The 19,018-nt window shown below is 28.6% G+C and overlaps 2 protein-coding genes and 1 long non-coding RNA gene across 4 annotated transcripts in view; 2 read left to right on the top strand and 1 right to left on the bottom strand.

Annotated features, from left to right (window-relative positions):
• Nucleotides 1-13,240, top strand: part of LOC101237469 (uncharacterized) — a 39,552-nt gene extending 26,312 nt beyond the window's left edge. The window contains exons 7-14 of one of the 2 annotated variants that reach the window (XM_065805473.1): nt 46-104; nt 233-257; nt 413-529; nt 1,564-1,692; nt 3,105-3,161; nt 12,276-12,393; nt 12,552-12,626; nt 12,731-13,240. In XM_065805473.1, coding sequence (XP_065661545.1) covers nt 46-104; nt 233-257; nt 413-529; nt 1,564-1,692; nt 3,105-3,161; nt 12,276-12,393; nt 12,552-12,626; nt 12,731-12,805 — 655 coding nt within the window. In that variant the 3' untranslated portion in view covers nt 12,806-13,240. The remainder of the gene's footprint in view (nt 1-45; nt 105-232; nt 258-412; nt 530-1,563; nt 1,693-3,104; nt 3,162-12,275; nt 12,394-12,551; nt 12,627-12,730) is intronic. The other variant, XM_065805474.1, reaches the window with a different exon arrangement.
• Nucleotides 2,189-7,050, bottom strand: LOC136084742 (uncharacterized). The gene is made up of 3 exons (XR_010640819.1): nt 3,640-7,050; nt 3,022-3,228; nt 2,189-2,759 (listed from the first exon to the last, which is right to left on the bottom strand). It is a non-coding gene; the product is annotated as an uncharacterized LOC136084742 (long non-coding RNA).
• Nucleotides 13,241-17,273: 4,033 nt separating the features above from the next.
• Nucleotides 17,274-17,995, top strand: LOC136085426 (uncharacterized). Its single transcript, XM_065806731.1, has 2 exons — nt 17,274-17,466; nt 17,748-17,995. The coding sequence occupies exons 1-2, from the start codon at nt 17,274-17,276 to the stop codon at nt 17,993-17,995; spliced, it is 441 nt and encodes a 146-aa protein (XP_065662803.1).
• The last annotated feature ends 1,023 nt before the right edge of the window (nt 17,996-19,018 follow it).

Here is a 19,018-nt window from a genome sequence, read left to right as displayed (position 1 = left end):
GTTTTAACTTGTTTTAACAATTGTATGAAATGTTTTATTTCACAGCGCTTCAAAAAGTGGAAATGACATCATTCCTCCTTGGTTTAAAAACTATATTAAAGATGGTAAAATTATTTTTTATTGATAATTAGAAGTTAGTTATGAAATTTAGATTTACTTTAGATTATGAAATATTTATTGTTTTATTGTTTACTTTTTATTATGAAATATATATTGTTTTTTGTTTCTTTAGAGGATAAATGTTTTCAGCATTTTGGGTTTGTTTTATTTTCTTCTATTTTAATGGTTTACCTTTGTAACGTTTAATGTACACACATTTAGAAGTACAATTTTGTAATTCATTTTGTGATATGGTCATATTGTTTGTTTCTACTTATTAAAAACTTGCTTTTCAATTATTTGAATATTTTAGGAATAACACAAATTCAAAATTTCACAAAGATTTTCTTCATCATTTGAAAAATTCTTTACAAACTTCACAAAATAAACTGAATGAGAAAATGAAAAATGAACTGGATTCACACGTAGAGTATATTATTAAGATTATTATTTATTTCGTCATTTTACATATTTTACAATATTATCTATAAATTTAAACAAATATATATATATATAATTACAAGCTGACTGGGGCAAGTAGAAGTTAAATTGTTTTATCATCAAGCCCCTTATTAAATATATATTATATATATATATTTTTTTAAAGCAATTATATAAAGTTCTTATCAGGGCCGGAGCGAGTAGGTGTTACGTGGGGGAGGGGGCGCCATTACAGCTAAAAAAATAAAAATAAAAAAAAGGTCCTCGTTTTATAAAATTTGTCAACTAAATGAGCGAAAAAATCATTAATGATAGGGGGGGGAGGGGTCAGATCCCCATTGCGCCGGCCTAGGTTCTTATTATGCGTCGTATACTATATTACACAGTCATATTTTAAACCAATGTTACCTTACCAAATTATCCTTTTACTAAAACATCATTTTTACCCTGCACTCTAAAAAAAAGAAAGAAATTTGTGCGGCCGTGGCGCAGTGGTTAGAGCGCTTGCTTTATTAGCAGGAGATTGCTTTATTAGCAGGTTCGAAACGAGCTTTGGACATATTTTCGCGTCACGGTAAGGAAGAAGGCGTGGACTTCCTGGTTAAATGCACTTCCGCGGTGCTCTGTGACAAGACCGTTAGGTCTTCTTGGGGCACCTAAATTACAAAAAAAAAAAAAAGTTCTAAACCTTAAAAGTCAAGTTTAACATACAAAATCATTTTTACCCTATAAAGTCAAGTTCACCCTACAAAATCAAATTTATTTTATAAAATCAAATTTACCCCTCAAATCAAACTTATCACACAAAAGGAAACCTACTCTTATAACTGTTTTCAAAACGCAAATTAAAAACATTTTTTTTAATTTGCGTTTTGAAAATCAAGCCACTATAATAACATTAAAATTTATAAACATCACATTGTGCAACAAAATTTTTAAACCGATATTTTAACTAATTTGAAGTCTTTATTATAATAATTTTTCTTAAATGCAATAAATATATATATATATTTTTTTTATTAGTGCACACTTACAATGTATCAAGTTCTTACAGTTAAGAGAAGTCAGAGAAAAAGATCTGCATATTATGCGGAAGCAAGTAAAGGATTGGAGATATAAAATTGCTTCTGCTATAAAAGTGCCTGAGAAATGGTATTATTGCGTTTTATTATAATGGAAAAAAACAACACTATATTTAAAAAAAAATGCGGATGCAAGCGATGTCACCAAGCCATAGTCTGGGCAATAATCTAAAATATATACTTTGTGAGCACATATAAATCGAAAATAAAGTTAAAGCGTTTTCTTTTAAACTTTTTTTTTAATTTAGTAATTACCCAGCCAGCCATTATGATACGGTTACCCAGTAAGTAATTATAAATAGTAGTAAGTAATACGGTTGTTATAAAAAGTAGTAAGTAATACGGTTAAGTAATAATAATAATAATTAAAAATAGTAGTAAGTAATACGGTTACCCAGTTTAGTAATTACCCAGCCAGCCATTATGATACGGTTACCGCGTGGGACCCGTATCATAATGCTGCAAATCAGAAACATTGCAAATCTTGAAAAACTACTTTAAAATGGGTAAAAATATAGAAGAAAAACTATATAATTTTATATGCTTATTTATTTCGAATAAAAAGCACATTACAGTTACATTTTTATTGAGCAACTTTCTAAACTATTCTGTTATCACGTCTGTCTTCTCGGTTGTCTCCGAATTAAAAGCTTTTAAATCGTTGTTAAAACTACTTCTTTAAGCAACTCTTTCTTGATACAATATCAATGAGTAAAAAAAATATTGTATTTGAGTAGAAATGGTACTGATTTTATAATGTTGTGCACTTTTCATCCATTGTTCATCCCAATCAAGATTCTCATTGAGCAGGATTCCAAGGTATTTGTAGCTGTAGACAATTACATGTACATAAGTATTATATGAATGATCATTATAGTATTTATAGAAAGGAGAAAGAGAAGCAACATTACAACGATGTGACAAGGGTTGGATATTGGGTACACGAGCAGGTCCAACTATGTTTACAATGAGTTTTTGCATAAGAAAGGGCCCTAAATTTGGCCACGGCTATGCACACCAAAAGTACTATCAGGGACACTATCCATGCGCAACATGGAGCTGGACCATTTCCAGGACAATTTTTCTATTTTTCCAGGATATTTGCCATTGAAATTTCAGGACTTTTCTAGAATTTTCCTGAAAAATAAAAAATTCACAGACTTTCAATGATTTTAACTATGAAACTTCATTTAAACAATTTCTTTGAAAAAAAAACATTCAATTTACTTACTATTTATTGGCAGCATTATTAAATCTAATCAGAATAAATAAATAACATTTTTTTACTTCAATTTATTTTAACCCAGAATTATTTTTGTAATATCAAAATGTTTTTTATTACGGTTGTTTAAAAACCAACTATAATATCATATGTTAAACTAAAATAAACTTTGTTAACCTTTTTGGTTTGTTTAAATACAGCCCACCAAAATTTGATGATCTGATTGATTTAAATGTAATAAACCTTTATCCATTTTTTAGTTTACGTTTTGTGTTCCATTACCCACAAGAGATGCTTCTTTTTCATGGCGCTTTTAGGTAATTGCTTTTTATAAAGTCTTTGAAAAAACCTTTCAATAGATATCAATCTTTCCTGCATAGGGTCCTAAAAAGTTAGAACAAGGCTATGTATGATTCCAAAATGCAGTTGATGCATATGTGAAAACATTTGTTAATACTTTATATATAGATTTGGTAGTGGGTAAACTTTATTTGCATAGTCATTTTGCTAGCATAAAATAATTAAATAAGAAAATCAAATTATAAACACTTGTTCAAAGCAAGTATGGAATAAAGAAAGTTAAACAAAAAATAAACAATAAAAAAACACATTTGATTTATAATGTTAAACACTTGAAATACTCGAACAATGTCTACAGTAGTCTGACTAATCAAGAAATACAAACATTACTACTACTACTTTTGTAAATATTACTGAAATTAAATAAATTTTATTAGGGTAACTCATAACAAAAAACATCATACTATATGTTAAATTAAAATAAACTTTGTTTACCTTGTTTAATCTATCAACATTTAATGTATCTTCTGCATTACTGTATTTTTCTTTTGCTTTTTTCTAAACTTTATTAAAGTCCTATTATCTATCAATTTAACATCTCTAGTAATGCTTATGTTTGTAGAACCTCAATGTTAGTTTCAAGTTTCATCATGCCAGTCGTTCAATGTGTTTGGGTCATATAGGCTTACTATCAGAACAACAAATAAACTGTGTTCGCTGACCTTGCACTTGAAATGTGACTCCAAAATTAAAACCTCCAATCAATCATTAAATAAACAAATTAACAATTTTCAAGTGTCTTTAACTTAATGGTATAAATTTTAAAGAATAATGCGGTATGCAATATAAATATAACAAAATAGGTGTGTAATTCACATTTTTTCATTTTATATTACCTTTCTCTATTTGTTGATTTACATTTTGTATTGAATCACCCACAAGAGATGCTTCCTTTTCATGGCATCTTAAAGTAATTGCTTTTTATTGGGCTTTTGAGAAAATTTTTGGTTTCCCATGCCACTATGAGTGGAGAAATTACATTTTAAAACTGGAAATACCATTTGAAAAAGAAAAAAGGGTTAAATCCTAAAAAAGTTCACCCCCCTAAGCTGAAAACTGTTTTCTCCCATCTCCACTATGAGTCATAAAAAAACATGCCACTGAACTTTCTACCATAACTTTGTCAAATTTGGTCTGATGCCTAACAAAATTTCAGGTTTTGTTAAGAATTGAATTGCGGCGACCCAATTCTAAAAACTGACTGTACACGAACACTCCAAACTTCAACAACAGAAAAATTGTCTGATTTCTTATATAGAAGTTAAAAATTAGTTTAAAAATTCTAGGTTGAGACAATAAAAAAAAATTTAAAAAGTAATATTTTATATTAGTCAAGTATTGTTCTTGTTCTCTACTTGAAGAAGACACCATTTTTTAAATCGGTTCACAATGAGCAAAGTTATTGCAATAAGTTAAGTGGCATGTTTTTTTATGACTCAGTGTATCTATTGTTAGATACAGTACAGTTTAAGGTATCACAGCTTCAGTTTATTGCTGGTGTGATTTTGCTAAATGTATGCATTCTTATTACATAATCTTTCATATTATATATTATATTTGTTATCATCACCTGACTTTTGATATTTTATAAACTTCTTTTGATAACCTAAACTCATAAGATTTGTTTATTTGTAGATAATTAAATTTACACTCAAATTATAATTCGACAAGACTATAGTCAAGATGTCTAAAAATAGTCTTCCTTCAGATTTGAATAAAAAACTATGGGAATCAAATTTGGTGAGGTTTGAAACAGCCAAGAATTCAAGAAAGTATGCAAAGATTGTTGACAGTCTTAATCAAATGAACAAAATGCCAACAGAACAGCATATCCTGGACAGATTTAAGTGTTTGGCTGCAAATGTGAAAAGTAGACAGGAGTTGTGATAGTGGTCAAAGAAGTAAAAATCTTATGGAAAAAACTGAATCTTCCAAGGCAAATCTACAGTGGAAAGAAAAATTGAGAATGTACTAAACAAGTACGAAAAAGACAGCAGAAAACCAGAAACGCAAGACTTTACCAACTTGTTCAATGTAACTGATGAAAATGGAGAATGGTTGTGCCAGGAAGATAAAGCCTTCTATAATCTTCAGATATCAACAAATGGTAGAGCTGGCTACTGCACCACAATTGAAGATACACAAGGAGTTCATCCTAGAAAACTAAAGTTGATTAAGCAAAAAGTCAGTCAAGATACTAAGGATGATTTAAGCAGTGAAGATGAAGAACATTTTAGCACTGAAGAAGAAAAACAAGATTCTGACAGTGGTTTTCAAGATTCAGAGGCTCCAACAACATGTAAAAGACAAAAAACTAATTATGCAATAAATTTGGTGACAAAAGCAAAACTGAGTTCAAGAAAGGCACACACAGTCTGCAAAACTCTTGCAAAAGATGGAATTTCTATTCCAACTCTAAGTCAAAGTGATGTTTACAAAGCTACAATGAAAGCAGGAAAAAAATTAAAAGAACATTTTATTGAAACTCTAAGAAACGAAAACTGGAGCTTGCACTTTCACGGGAAGCACATAAAGAATACAGAGTACCAAGTTGTAGTTCTAAAAAATGAAAATAGAGAAGTTAAACTAGCAGTTCTTGCACTGATCAATGGAAAAGGTGAAACAATATTCAATGGAATAAAAACTGTGCTTGATGAATATAAGCTATGGCCTGCAATTAAGTTAATAATTTCTGATACAAGCTCTGCAAATACAGGAAAATCTGTTGGGGGCAGTCACACTACTACAGAAGCATTTTGTTAAGCTTAGATTAGACAAACCTCTTTATATTGGATGCCAGCATCATGTTCTTGATACATAACTAAAACATGTGATGAATAATTATTTTGAAGCAGCAACAACTTCGCCTAATCTCAATTATTGGTTCATTAGCAGAATAACAGAAGAGTACCAGCAACTGAAAGCATCTTTTGACAATTCTGGAGATGCTCTGAAGGAAGAAGAAATTTTTTGGAGAGATGATATGGCTTTCCTTCATCACTTGATCACTTGTTACAGACAGTTTAAGAAAAAAGGATGCTTCCCTAAAGTAAATTTCAGAACTTTGCCAAATATAAGCAATGCAAGATGGAATAGCCGAGAAATCTATGCTTTGCTAGCTTATATTTTACTTCCAGAATTTCGACAGTCAGCCAAAGGTCAGTCATCATGTGAATTTATTAGTGGCACGTGGAGTGACATCTGGTTTTCTGGTCAGGTTTATAATCAGGATAACTACAATAATTTGGCATCCGTTTGCAAAGATCAGTCAAAGGCAATAAAGACTTTAAGGACTTTTTGGTCGGTTGAGCCGACTCCAATCCCAACGTCAAACATTTGTGCTGAACGTGCAATTAAAGTTCTGCAGGATTTACTTCCATTGTGCAAAAGCATTGAAAAAATTAACATTAAATTTCTTTTGACAAATGAACACTAAAACCTGTATGTTTGTATTTTTGATTAAAAAAAAACCATTTTGTACAATGTATAATTGTAAATATTTTTATAAATTTGAATAAGGGGGATGACATTTTTTTAATGTTGACACTTGCCATTGGATTTTTCTTGATCTTTGCATTAAAACTCCACAAAAAATAACATGGGGATAGGGTCTTTAAAAATTGTCATATCCCTAATATACAGTATAGTATACATATATATACAGTATAGTATAGATATATATACAGTATAGTATACATATATATACAGTATAGTATACATATATATACAGTATAGTAAACATATATATACAGTTGAATATTTATATGAATTTACACTGTAATTTACAGTTCATACACATTTGCTTTACTTACAGTTGTAACTTATTACTGTTATAATTTACTTAATAACTTTATAATTGTAGTTAAACAGTTATAGCATATAGGTATAACTGTTATAACTTACTTTATAACTGCTATAACTTACATTTATAACTTATAACAGTTACAGTTATAGCTTACAGTTCATAAACATATACTTTTAATTATATGAAGTTACTGTTCATATAAAATACAATTTATATATATTTATATAAATTGTATTTTATATAAATTGTAAGTTTATATAAGAGTTATTCCCTTTATAATGGTAAAATATTATTGAATCAACTTTATAATATTAAAAGCCATTCACATTGCCAAGAATTTATTACACAAAGAAAGTAAAACAATAAAAATCAAAATATCAACTTTTTATTGTGTGGGTTTCCTCGTTTCATAAAACTAAATAAACTAGGGTTGCCAGATGTCCCGATTTTACGAAGGAGAATTCTGCGCCAAATATGTAAAAATATTTTTTTTACTTAGTTCTCCTTCGTAAAATCGGGACATCTGGCAACCCTAAATAAACGAGAATGCTATTAATAAAAGTCTATGAAAAAATAGAATATGAAAAAATAATAATTCTTATATATAAAAGAAAAACTATAACTACAAATAATATACTACAAGTTATATTGTTTATATTTATACAAGTTTTCTACGTAAAGTTTGAATTTTAAATGGCGATCACGCGTTTTGTTTTCTACCCAAATGGCCCAAAACGGTAAACCCGTCAAAATCCCAGATTTTCTTTTCCCGTTTCATTCCCAGATGCAAAGTTTTGCGTGTTTTTAAACCATACGGGACCCATCTAGAAACCAGAACTCGCGCCCATCTAAACTTCTGTTCCCGTACGGGCCCGTTTACTATTGCTGGCTGGGTACAGTGTCATCTGTAAAAGTGTACGATGCGATTAATTTAATCCATTAGCCAATCTATAATAGTTCTCGTTGTAAATAGTTTTTAACAGCATGCGTCTATATACTTGTACATTTCCACTGCATAAACAGATGCAGGTCCAAGATTTTTGGTATTTAAGCTAATAAACTTTCAGTTCTAAGCTCCAAATTTTTTTCATTTTCATACTTATGTTATAAAACAATTTTTTTGCCAAAAGTTGCGCTGATTATTGATTGGGAACAAAACTACCTTAAAATATACGACTCGTCTAAATGTAGCGGAAATTGATTTTTCCTTAAATCAAAAATTATTTTCTTAAAAAATATTAAAGTTTATAAAGGCCTCCTGTAATTAAAAAATAATAATTATAGGTAATTTAAAAAAATATATTTTATTTGTTTAAGATGAAACAGTATATTTTTTACCACCAAAAAATACATTTTTGCAACCAAAAGTTGTATATCTTTAAAAAGTTAGTTTGCAGCATTTTAGCATTAAAAATCATTTAAATGAATATAAAAATGTTGGGAGAGCACAGTATTTTTTGTTGTTGTTGTTATTGATTCGAAAAAAAATCATTTTGAAATAAAAAAAAGTATTTTAAAAAGATTATTATTTGCTAAAAGTCAGGATTTGTGTTTAAAACACACAAAAACATAATCTTTTTTAAAAATACTTTAAAAAAACGATAAACTTTATAATTAAATATAGTTTTTTTTTAGATTTTACTATAACTTATATATTTTATGGGAAAGAGGTAAAAAATATCCTGAGGTTACGTTCAACTACTTATCACCACTCTTTTTAGATACACAATTTTGACAGCTCTGTTAGTTGATTTTAAAACATGCTTGTCCATTTTATAATTACAAAAAGTTAAGATAATTTTCTGTGGTGGAAGTGAATTTCTATCTTAAATTAAAATACTTAGGATAGACTATTGTATTTTTGGACATTAACAAGTGACCTCTAAATTATGCAACACAGTGTAACGTATATATATACAACATGTTACAAATAATACAACAAATAAAAAATGTAAAAAAAATTTAAAAGAATAAAAATACTATAATATTTATTATTGTTCTAATGTCTGTATAATAATTCTTGAACAAGTTAAAATAAATATAAAGGGTGCTAATACTTTGAAAGCAGAGATGTAATCAAGACAGTAAAGACCAAGATTAAGACCATGACATTATGGCTCAATACCAAGACCAAGCTTGAAACTTCAAAATCAATACCAATATCAAGACATCAAAAAGTTAACCCAAGATCAAGACTTTAAATATTTTCACAAGTCGAAGAGCAAGACTTAGATTCTTAAAAGTTTATCACAATAAGACTCACTCATGTATGTACACAATCAGGCTTTTAGGTGATCTATCATTTTACCATTTGTACACATTACTCTATAATAAAACGTAATTATTCAGGTACAATGCAATTGTTTTATCGCAAACTGTATTGTGCACGGTCACAGTCTACTAAAGATATGTTTAATAATAAGAGAAAACTAACAGGTTTCTTACATTGTTAAAAATAAAATGTACCAATAAAAATGATGCAAGACCATCACACTGTGAAATTAACAATAGCACACAACGTCTAACCTTAGCAAAAGTAAACATGCTATGCTTTTCTTTTTAACTAGGGTAGTCACATATCTAAATTACAAAAAAAAAGGTAAATTTTTTCATATTCTATTTAAGTACTTTACTTTATGTAAGAAATAAAATAGGCATCTATGTATCACTTAATTTCATAACTTAATTATCCTAGTAGTAACAATTATTACTGATTGCTCCATCCAGTGTGTTAAAGGTTTTTGTAAGAATTAAGAAAGTGCAATACAGTGAAGGTCCGAGTTCAAGACAAAGACCTAGAATAAAAATAAATTTTACAGATTATGATGTGTTGACAAAAATATACAGCCAAATGGTTACAAATCAGTTGACATTTAGTTTGTTGTCTGTAAACGTACTTCCAACGGAATTAGATATTAATAAAAGCTTCTTTTTTGAAGGCTTTTTGAATGAGAAACAAAAATGTATGACAGATACCTTTGCAAAAAAAAAAAAAAAAAAACCAGATACTTCTATTGCAGAAATTGTTAAATCACAAGTTGAAAGTGTTTACAAACATTCTTACCAACAGCTTAAATAGACACAAATGAAGCTTACGTTCTTAAAGACTACGAAAAGTGTCGATGATGATCTGTGCACTAGCTGATTAAAGGTATAATATTACCAAATTCCAAGAGTCCAAATTCGAGTTTGGACTTTTTTAAAAAAAAACAAATTCGCAATAAAATTTTAAGTTTTAAAGTTGTGAATGATGAGCATGTACCTAAGATCTTTTTGTAAGTCAGCAATCTAGTCGAAAGATATAAATAAGGAGTAAAACAACAACAAAAAGAGGCAAATAAGAAAGCCTAGGAAACCAATGGTGCACTTATATTATTTTTTTTAAGAGTATGGAAACTGGCAAGGATGAGAATAGAACAGTTGAAAAAAATTGTGTTTCTAAAAGTCCGGAATATGATTTAGATTTGGACAATATGATTTAGATTTTGACAGATAATACCTATTGCATCAATCTCAAAAACTGCTGTGACAAAAATTGTTTTATTGAATTGAGGAAGAGATTTGCAGCAGATAGCAGTAGCAAAGGCGCGAAATTCAATCTTATATATAGAAGCTACTTAAGTTTCTACTCTTTATACATACAGTATGAGAAAAATAATAAATTAAAAGTCCGTTTGACAAACACTACCAGTCTTGAGTTACACTGTTATTAGATACAAAAGCTTTGGCTGTTTTCAACATCTGTGAAAATTGTATGACAAAGTTTGGAATGATTTTTTAAGAAACCAGAAATACATGTGGAGGGTCACATTAGTGCTGATTTCTGATTATTTTAATAAAGATTTCTAGCGTCTGAAAATAGAACCATGTAGCCACAGTAGGTGGCTAATCACCGCATGTTCTATCAGTAGGTTTTATAATTGTACAATGAAACCAGTAACTGTTCTAAATATTTTCATGGCAAATATTGTGAATGTTTATGTGTCTTTATACGGCTTACTATATGAATTATAGGCTTGTCATTATTGGTTTACAAAATCTGTTATTTTTTATGCAAACATCTGAGTTAATGAAGCTGCTAAAAATATTGTACAATTGTGCATTTAAAGGAAAGCTTCTTATAATCATTAAGATAAAATTTTACTCATTGAACTAACTTCATACCATTAACCAGACCGTAGAGATGCTGTTAAAATTGTCATAAAAGCGAGTGTAATTACAAAGTTGAAACTTATGTACGTCTTTTCCTGGTGCTTAAAATGGATTTTAACGGACACTAGAATCTTCTTTTAGGAACGTTTCAAATAGCGAACTGTTGACTGTAGAAGCAGAACCTTTTGTTGTATCAAAATTTAAGTTACACAAAGTGTAGAAGGAACTTTGAAAGTGTTAAAATTAAATCTCCCTTGAAGATAATTGATACAAAGCGACATAAATAGACCAGAAAAACCTTATAGAAAAACTGAGCCAGCAATCCAAAACTGCAATCAAAAAAGGTTTTTTTCCCAAACAGTCAAAAAAAAGTTTTGCGTATTTTATAACAACCACTAACATTTTAAACTATTTAAAAAAAAAAATAGAAAAGTAAAAGTTTATTGTTTCATACAACCCGAAAAATTTTCTGAATAAAAATATAGTTATAAAATTCTTAACTCTTTTGCACACTTTTTATATAGAAAACCTTAAATTCTAATTGAAGCTTTTATATTTTTAAATATTCTGATAAGTTTAGTATTTCAATAATTAGGTAAGTACCTGACAAGAAAATATGGTGTGGGACACATGTGTCATTAAATAATAGCAAAAAATGCTGAATGTATCTTCTGTTATCAAAAATTTTCCAGACAGATCAGAAAGATTAACGAGGGGAAGTTTGAACCCAATGTTTCAGCTATTATTAGGCTCACCTTGACTGTACCGGAGCAAAAAAAGAAGATTACATCTGATTTTTGCAAAAAAAATTGAAGCAGAAATGACTTTCTTTTGGTTTCAATTTTCTATTTCAATGGTTATTCCACCTATTCTAAATTATCCGACTATTTCTTAATTACCCCATTATTTTTAATTTTTTTTTAAATAAATTTTTTTTAATAACAATAAAATAAATGGCCATATTTTTTACAACTGACAATTCATAACAGTTCATTATACTATGTACTTATGATGATTTCATGATTTTTATTCAAAAATCAGTAAAGTTATTTTTATAGTTAATTGTAAATAGTACTTAAACATATATGAATATTTTATATTCATATATATTTAGGTTTGACATTTTACGGGAGCAGCAAACTACGCTACAATTACAAGACAATGAAATTGTAAACGAAATCATTCAACGACTCGCGAAACATAAACACTGGAAACTTCCTGAACTTTCTCAGGTAATTATTTAGTTGCTAAGTGATCTCTTAATACTCGTTTGAGGTCATTGATTGAACATATAGTTCATTACATAAACAATAAGCAATTTTTTCCAGCTACTTTAAAAAAAAAAAATTTTTGTTTTTTTAATTTAATTTTTACCATTATTATAATTTAGTCAAAGTTTTGTCTGCTTATTTTTTCACTGCCAGCCTATGAATTATGCACGTATCCCATGAAAGAAGCAGCACAGGTCAGAATTTTTATCAATATAGGTCAATTTTTTTTAAACTTTTGGAGCATTGCTTTCATAGATTTTACTGTTTCAATAAATCCGTTTCCTGCTTTGCTTTTTAGTACTATTCAACTGCTGTATTAAATCTTCCTGGTCATATTTTAAATGAATGGCTTCGAGCTAGAAAATTGGTTTAATAAACCAATGAGACAACCAGCATATGGGCTTATTTTTAACATACGTTAATTTAACTTTTTTTTTAGTAATTTTTTGTATAGAAAACTTGTAATACTTTAATTGAAGCTTTTATAGTATTAAACTCTCTGATAAGTTTAGTATTTCAATATACAGGTAAGTACCCGACAAGAAAGTATGGTGTGACTAAATAATGACACATATGTGTCATTAAATAGTAACCGCAATCAATTTATGAGATGGCTTTGTTATATTGAAAACATGACACCTATGATTAGCGTTATTTTTAATAACTATCACTTGCAAATTATACATTTCTCAAGTTTTATCAATCCAGATGAATAAATCATCTGCATATTTATTAAGAAAATTTTTTTTAGATTTTATTGCATTTACAAGCTTTTTTTATTAATTTATTTGTAAGGAATATTGAACCTGAATTTACTTTTGTCTTCGTCTTTGTTAGAATTGAAAATTTCCGGGAAATTTCGCTCAAAATTTCCGGAAATTTTCAAAAACTTTTATTGCAATAATTTTATAGTTAATATATAATTGTATAAAATTCATTTCCTTGCTTCAAACATATGCGTTTTATCATCGAAGTGTTCGGATATTCTTTAAATATTACAACAAAAAATCTAAAATAATAAAGACCCACAGGCGAAAAATACACATCTTTTAGTCAAATTTTTATAGTTGATTTTAGAATCGCACCTTTTTTTAAAAAAGCAATAAAACGCCCAAGTTGTTATATGTTACTGTTACTTACACCACTATCGTGAAACAACTAATAGTAGATGTTTTCCAAGCAAGCTTGTCTTTTTAGCTAGTGTATAATATATTTCTAGCTTTTACTTCTCTCAACTACGATGTAAAATATTCATTAAATGCAAAGATCAAGATTTTTTTGGATTAATAAGTTTTATTGTGTATTATTTTTGTAGAGTGTTTTAAAGAAACAAAGATTTTTTATGTGTAAAGATTAATTTTTGTATGCATTTTGTAATAAAGTTTTCGAGCTCGAGTTTTAGCAGTCAGTGATTGCTTATCTGATTGGTTTGGATATTTAATGGCTCGATAAGACTTGAAATTGTTAAATTTCTAAACTTTCCTGACAAAAAACTCTGAAACTTTATACTTTTTGGTTCGTTTTCTGTTCAATATGCCGGGATTTTACTTGAATGATTATCGAATACCAATTGATGCTTTCTTATCCTTAAAGCCACTCTTTCCTCCAGATCCTTTTGCTCGTTTGATGGATAGAGAGCTCTTGTATCGTTTTATGACCATATAAACAGTAGTTTTCCTAGATTCAGATGCTTTAGCGATTTAAAGTAACGATACAGAAGGATTCTGTAGATAGTTGTCTAGAATTTTTTTCGTTTTCTAACTGTTTCGATGACATTAATTAAGAGAAATATTTTGACTCGTTTATTGATGTTTTTAATTAATACTATCATTACCTAATGTAATTACGCAAAAAAAAATAATTTTAAAATGTGTTAGTGAAAAAAAAGGAAATTCCTCGTTCCGAATTTAACGATTGCATGCTTTACAAATTATCGTCAGTTTTTTAATAAATTTAGTCGGGTATTTGACACAATTTAGTCGGGTGAGTTTTAGTTTTTAAGGACCATTTTTTATCTTTATTTAAAAAAAAAACAAGTTGGTACTTTTACAGATTCACGCCCCCCCCCCCTCATTTTTTAATTTATTGATTTATAAAGTCAAAAGTGCCCAAGCAAAGTTGTGGCGAGTGAAACTCTTGAAAACAAAAAAAAATCTCTTAAAAACAATAATTTAAACATAGCGGTGGAATTTATAACCTCGAAATCATTAGTTTTCTATTTTTGATTGCGGACTATATTTTTAAACAATTCAAATTTATCAAAATTTTTTTTTTACTTTTTGCCGTTTACTATTTAATAATCTCTTTAAATCAAGAAAACATTGTAAAATACTGTAAATATTCAATCAAATCTTTTTACGTATAATTTGACAGTTTTCAGTAACTTTTAGGCCAATTTAATAGATATTGAAAAATGGCCCGTCCCCTTTAGACATGGGGATGCACATTGTGTTAAGCCTTAAACAAAGCTTGCTACGGCAATGAACATCAGTATGCTAGCAAATGACAATAAAACAGTTTTAGAAAATTTTGAAAACAAATTATAATAGTTGCTACTTAAAGTTATCATAAAAAAACTCAATAAAATACCAAAAAAAGTTTTTCAAAAGCGGTTTTCTAAAATTTTTATAATTTACTTCACTATACTTTACCATAAATATGTTCATAACAACTGCCTAAGTAAGACATAAAATTTTACCCGTTTATTATAATATAATTTTTTTCTTTTTTAAATTTTCGGGAAGTTTTCAACCCTAGTCTTTGTTAAACTGATAAATATAAGATTTTATTCATCAAGTCTTCGAGTTGATATTTTGGCGAAGTGTTTTCATTGAATTAAGACAAGGTATCAAACCCATTAACCAAACTCATCAAACAGTCAAACATTGCAGAAAATTAATTTTAAAATGTTGACTAAACTTTGATTTTTATTATAAACTTTTTTAATGCAAATGCAGTGATTATTGATATTAGACTTGTCATCCATTAGTAAATAGAATACGTGACTGGCTCGCTAGTATAAGTGGCATGGTAGTCAAACAAGTTACTTGTAACACTAGCGTCGGATGGCTAATAAAGAATGAAACCGGCCAGCCAGTTCAAAATAGTAAATATTATGTCAATATAAATTACATTTATATTACCAACCTTATCTTATTTTACAGCAAATCAATATTGTTATGTATAGATATAAACATGTTCTTAGTAGTTGGATTCTGTAAACTTTTTCATGAATTAACATTCAGTCGAGCAAAGCATTCTGTTGCTACATCGTTTAATGAAATGCATTAATATTCATCAAACTTGTCAGATGGGGAAACTTTTTACAAAGCACCACAAACTCTTGGTAATGAGGGAGGCGTGAACTTTCTGGTTAAAAGACTATACCCCGCTGCTTTGTGATAAGATCGAAAGAATCTCTTGGAGTATCTAAATAAAATTAAAACACTTTATTGGACACATTAAACAACTGGTTACATTAAAGTTAACTTTAAAAGCTTACATTAAAATACGGGTACCGTTTGGAGCTAGTATGGATTATCAGCCGCTGTTTTCAGATTTTACAAAACGTTTATTTTAATATGTTTTATCTCAACAGTTCAATTGTATTTTTGTAAAATATATATATATATATATATATATATATATATATATATATATATATATATATATATATTTTAATAATAATGATACCCTGCAGATATATTTTTTGTATTCTATAAAGTTGTGAGATTTTATTTTTTCTCTTACCAACATATATGTTATAAAAATTGTAAATTTGTATCAGTTATATAGATAGAATCACAACATTGTAAAGATAAAAGAACAAAAAAAAAAAAAAAAAAAAAAAAAAAAATATATATATATATATATATGTATGTATGTATATACACATATATATATAAATATATATATATATATATATATATATATATATATATATATATATATATATACAGGGCCGGCTGGTGGCGTGTGCCAAGTGTGCAATGCACACAGGCAACAAGTTTCTAGGGGCGGCAAACTTTAGGATCGACATTAAATGAAAATTTGCCAAAAAAATAATTTGTTCAGATAAAAATAATTATTATACATATGTAAAAAATTACATTGATATTTCAATATTTAATTTTTGCAAACAATTTACTTTTTAAAATGTCTCTAAAGAAAATTCCGGGATTCTTTTTTGCTTGTTCAGCATATCTTAGTACCAATAGAATATGTTTCTTTGAATTGGGGGGTTTTCAATGTTGTTATCATAATAACTTTATTATTAAAATTGATCAGTCGTTATAACATGTTAGTGATTTTTATTTTTTTATTAGTATGTTTAAAAATAATGAGGAAAGTGTTAGATATTGTCTAACGAATTTTGAATTAGAAATATTATTTAGAGGTGAAACTTTATATAATTTTTATTGTTATTAAATTTCTAGAAAATGGAGAAAAGAAAAAAGTTGCCCGGTTTTCACTATCATCTGAAACGGCTAAAGAAACAGGAAGAACGTGATAAAACCAAACTAAACTAGATACTTTTGTAATTTCAGAAACATTTTATAGCCTCAACAATGATTCTGAGATAAAAACTTTGCTATATAAAATCAATTTAAATGAGATCAGAGTACATGAAATCGAGATGGAAGGTGAAGAATTGAACCATTCTTCACTTTCTCGAGCGATACTTGATTCTCGATCGAGAATCGAGTGAATTTAACTGGCGTGCTCCCTTTTTGTACATGAAATAATTTCTGATTGGCCTCAGACTTTTATAAACCATAATATTCAAGAAATAGTTATGAAGGGCCCTGTAAACCAAAAGTTAAACAGCTATGCAAGAAATTATGATAATAGTATTTAGAGGATCATCTGATAAACTGTATGAAGAAAACAATGGAAATTTCCTAAAAATAGTTGAATTTATGGCAGAATTTGACCCAATTATGGAATATCATGTCTCCAAAGCAGGGGAAAATCTAAACAAAACCCATTACTTTAGCAAAAATATCCAAGAAGAAATTGTTCAGTTAGTGGCTCGTGCTACTAGAGTGGAAATCCTTTAAAAAAATTGAAAAGCCAAATACTACTTCATTATTTCGGATTGCACACAAGATGCCAGTCATCATGAATAGTTAACTCTTATTATACGATATCTAGTCATAACGATTCATTGGTTGTCAACATTCGAGAGAGTTTCTTAAATTTTATTATTACTGATGATACCACAGGCTTGTAAATTTTTGAAATTTTCCTGATTTTTTTGATGTAATATATGTTAAAAGTTAAGAAACGTATATAAACAAAATTAAATTTTACAGGTCGTGGATTTGAGCAAAACATTGTGGCTTCATTGAATGAAAATAAACTTCCACTTGAAGATATGAGAGGTCAGGCATACGACAATGGTGCAAATATGAGAGACAAAAACAAGGGCTTACAAAAGAAAATTTTATATAGAAATAAGCGAGCACTCTTCGTCTCTTTTACAGCACATTCACTTAATCTTGTTGTTGTTGATTCTGTAAAAGTTGGATTGGAAAATGTGATATTTTTTGGAATTATTTAAAGCCTTTATAACTTTTTTTCCGGTTTTACAAAACGTTGTGTCCACCACTTACATTTAAATCTTCAAGTGATACAAGATGGAAGAGTCACATCAGAGCTGTAAAAGCGATCAAGGAAAATATGCAAAAGATTTATGAAGCATTTCATGTAGTTGCCAAAAGTGATAGTAATGGAACCACCAAATTATCAGCTGAATCTATTGCTGCTAAAATGAATACTTTGGAATTCATATGTGGAATTGTTATTTGGCATGATGTATTGAACAAAATAAACTGCACAAACAAAATTATTCAGTCAAGTTCATCAAGTGTCAAAATTTCAATTGAATTATTAAAATCCACTGTAACATTTTTGGAATCCAGTTACAATTAGACTAAATTTGATGAGTACGTTACAACAGCATATGTTTTGGCAACAACTTCGGGTCTAACATTCGAGTTTACCGATCTGTCAACTGAAGGAGTCAGGAAGAAAAAAAAGTTTTTCGACGAAATTGAAACAAACCAAGTTCCTTTTTTGGATTCCAGATCAAAATTCAAAAAAAAAATTTTTGATATACTTTTTAGTCGTGCCATTAAATCTATGAAGGAGCGTTTTGAAGACTTTAAAACAACCATGTCCTATTTTCAGTTTTTATTTGAAATTCCGAATATTTCAAACATGAAAGAAGGTATATCGAGAGATAATTGCAATTTGTTGGAAGAAACTTTAACCGAAAAAGACCAAAAGGATATTTCTGGTGAAGAATTGACGACTGAACTTTGTTGGTTGTCACGAAAAACTGATAAAAAGAATCCACTAGATATTCTAACATTTATATTTACACGTGATCTTGAAGAAATATTCCCTTATACTTGTATTGCATTGAGAGTCTTACTAACAGATTCAGTCACTGTCTATCAAGGCAAAAGATTTTTTCCAAACTAAAGTTGATCAAAAACTATTTACGACCAAACATCAGTCAAGATAAGCTGAACCGATTTTCGATTATTTCTATTGAGAGCAAAACAACAAATTCATTAAA

Source organism: Hydra vulgaris, chromosome 09, assembly GCF_038396675.1.
Source record: "Hydra vulgaris chromosome 09, alternate assembly HydraT2T_AEP".
NCBI classification, from domain to species: domain Eukaryota; kingdom Metazoa; phylum Cnidaria; class Hydrozoa; order Anthoathecata; family Hydridae; genus Hydra; species Hydra vulgaris.
The sequence above is the reverse complement of the archived record's forward strand: the minus strand, read 5'-3'. Positions and strand labels throughout refer to the sequence as shown.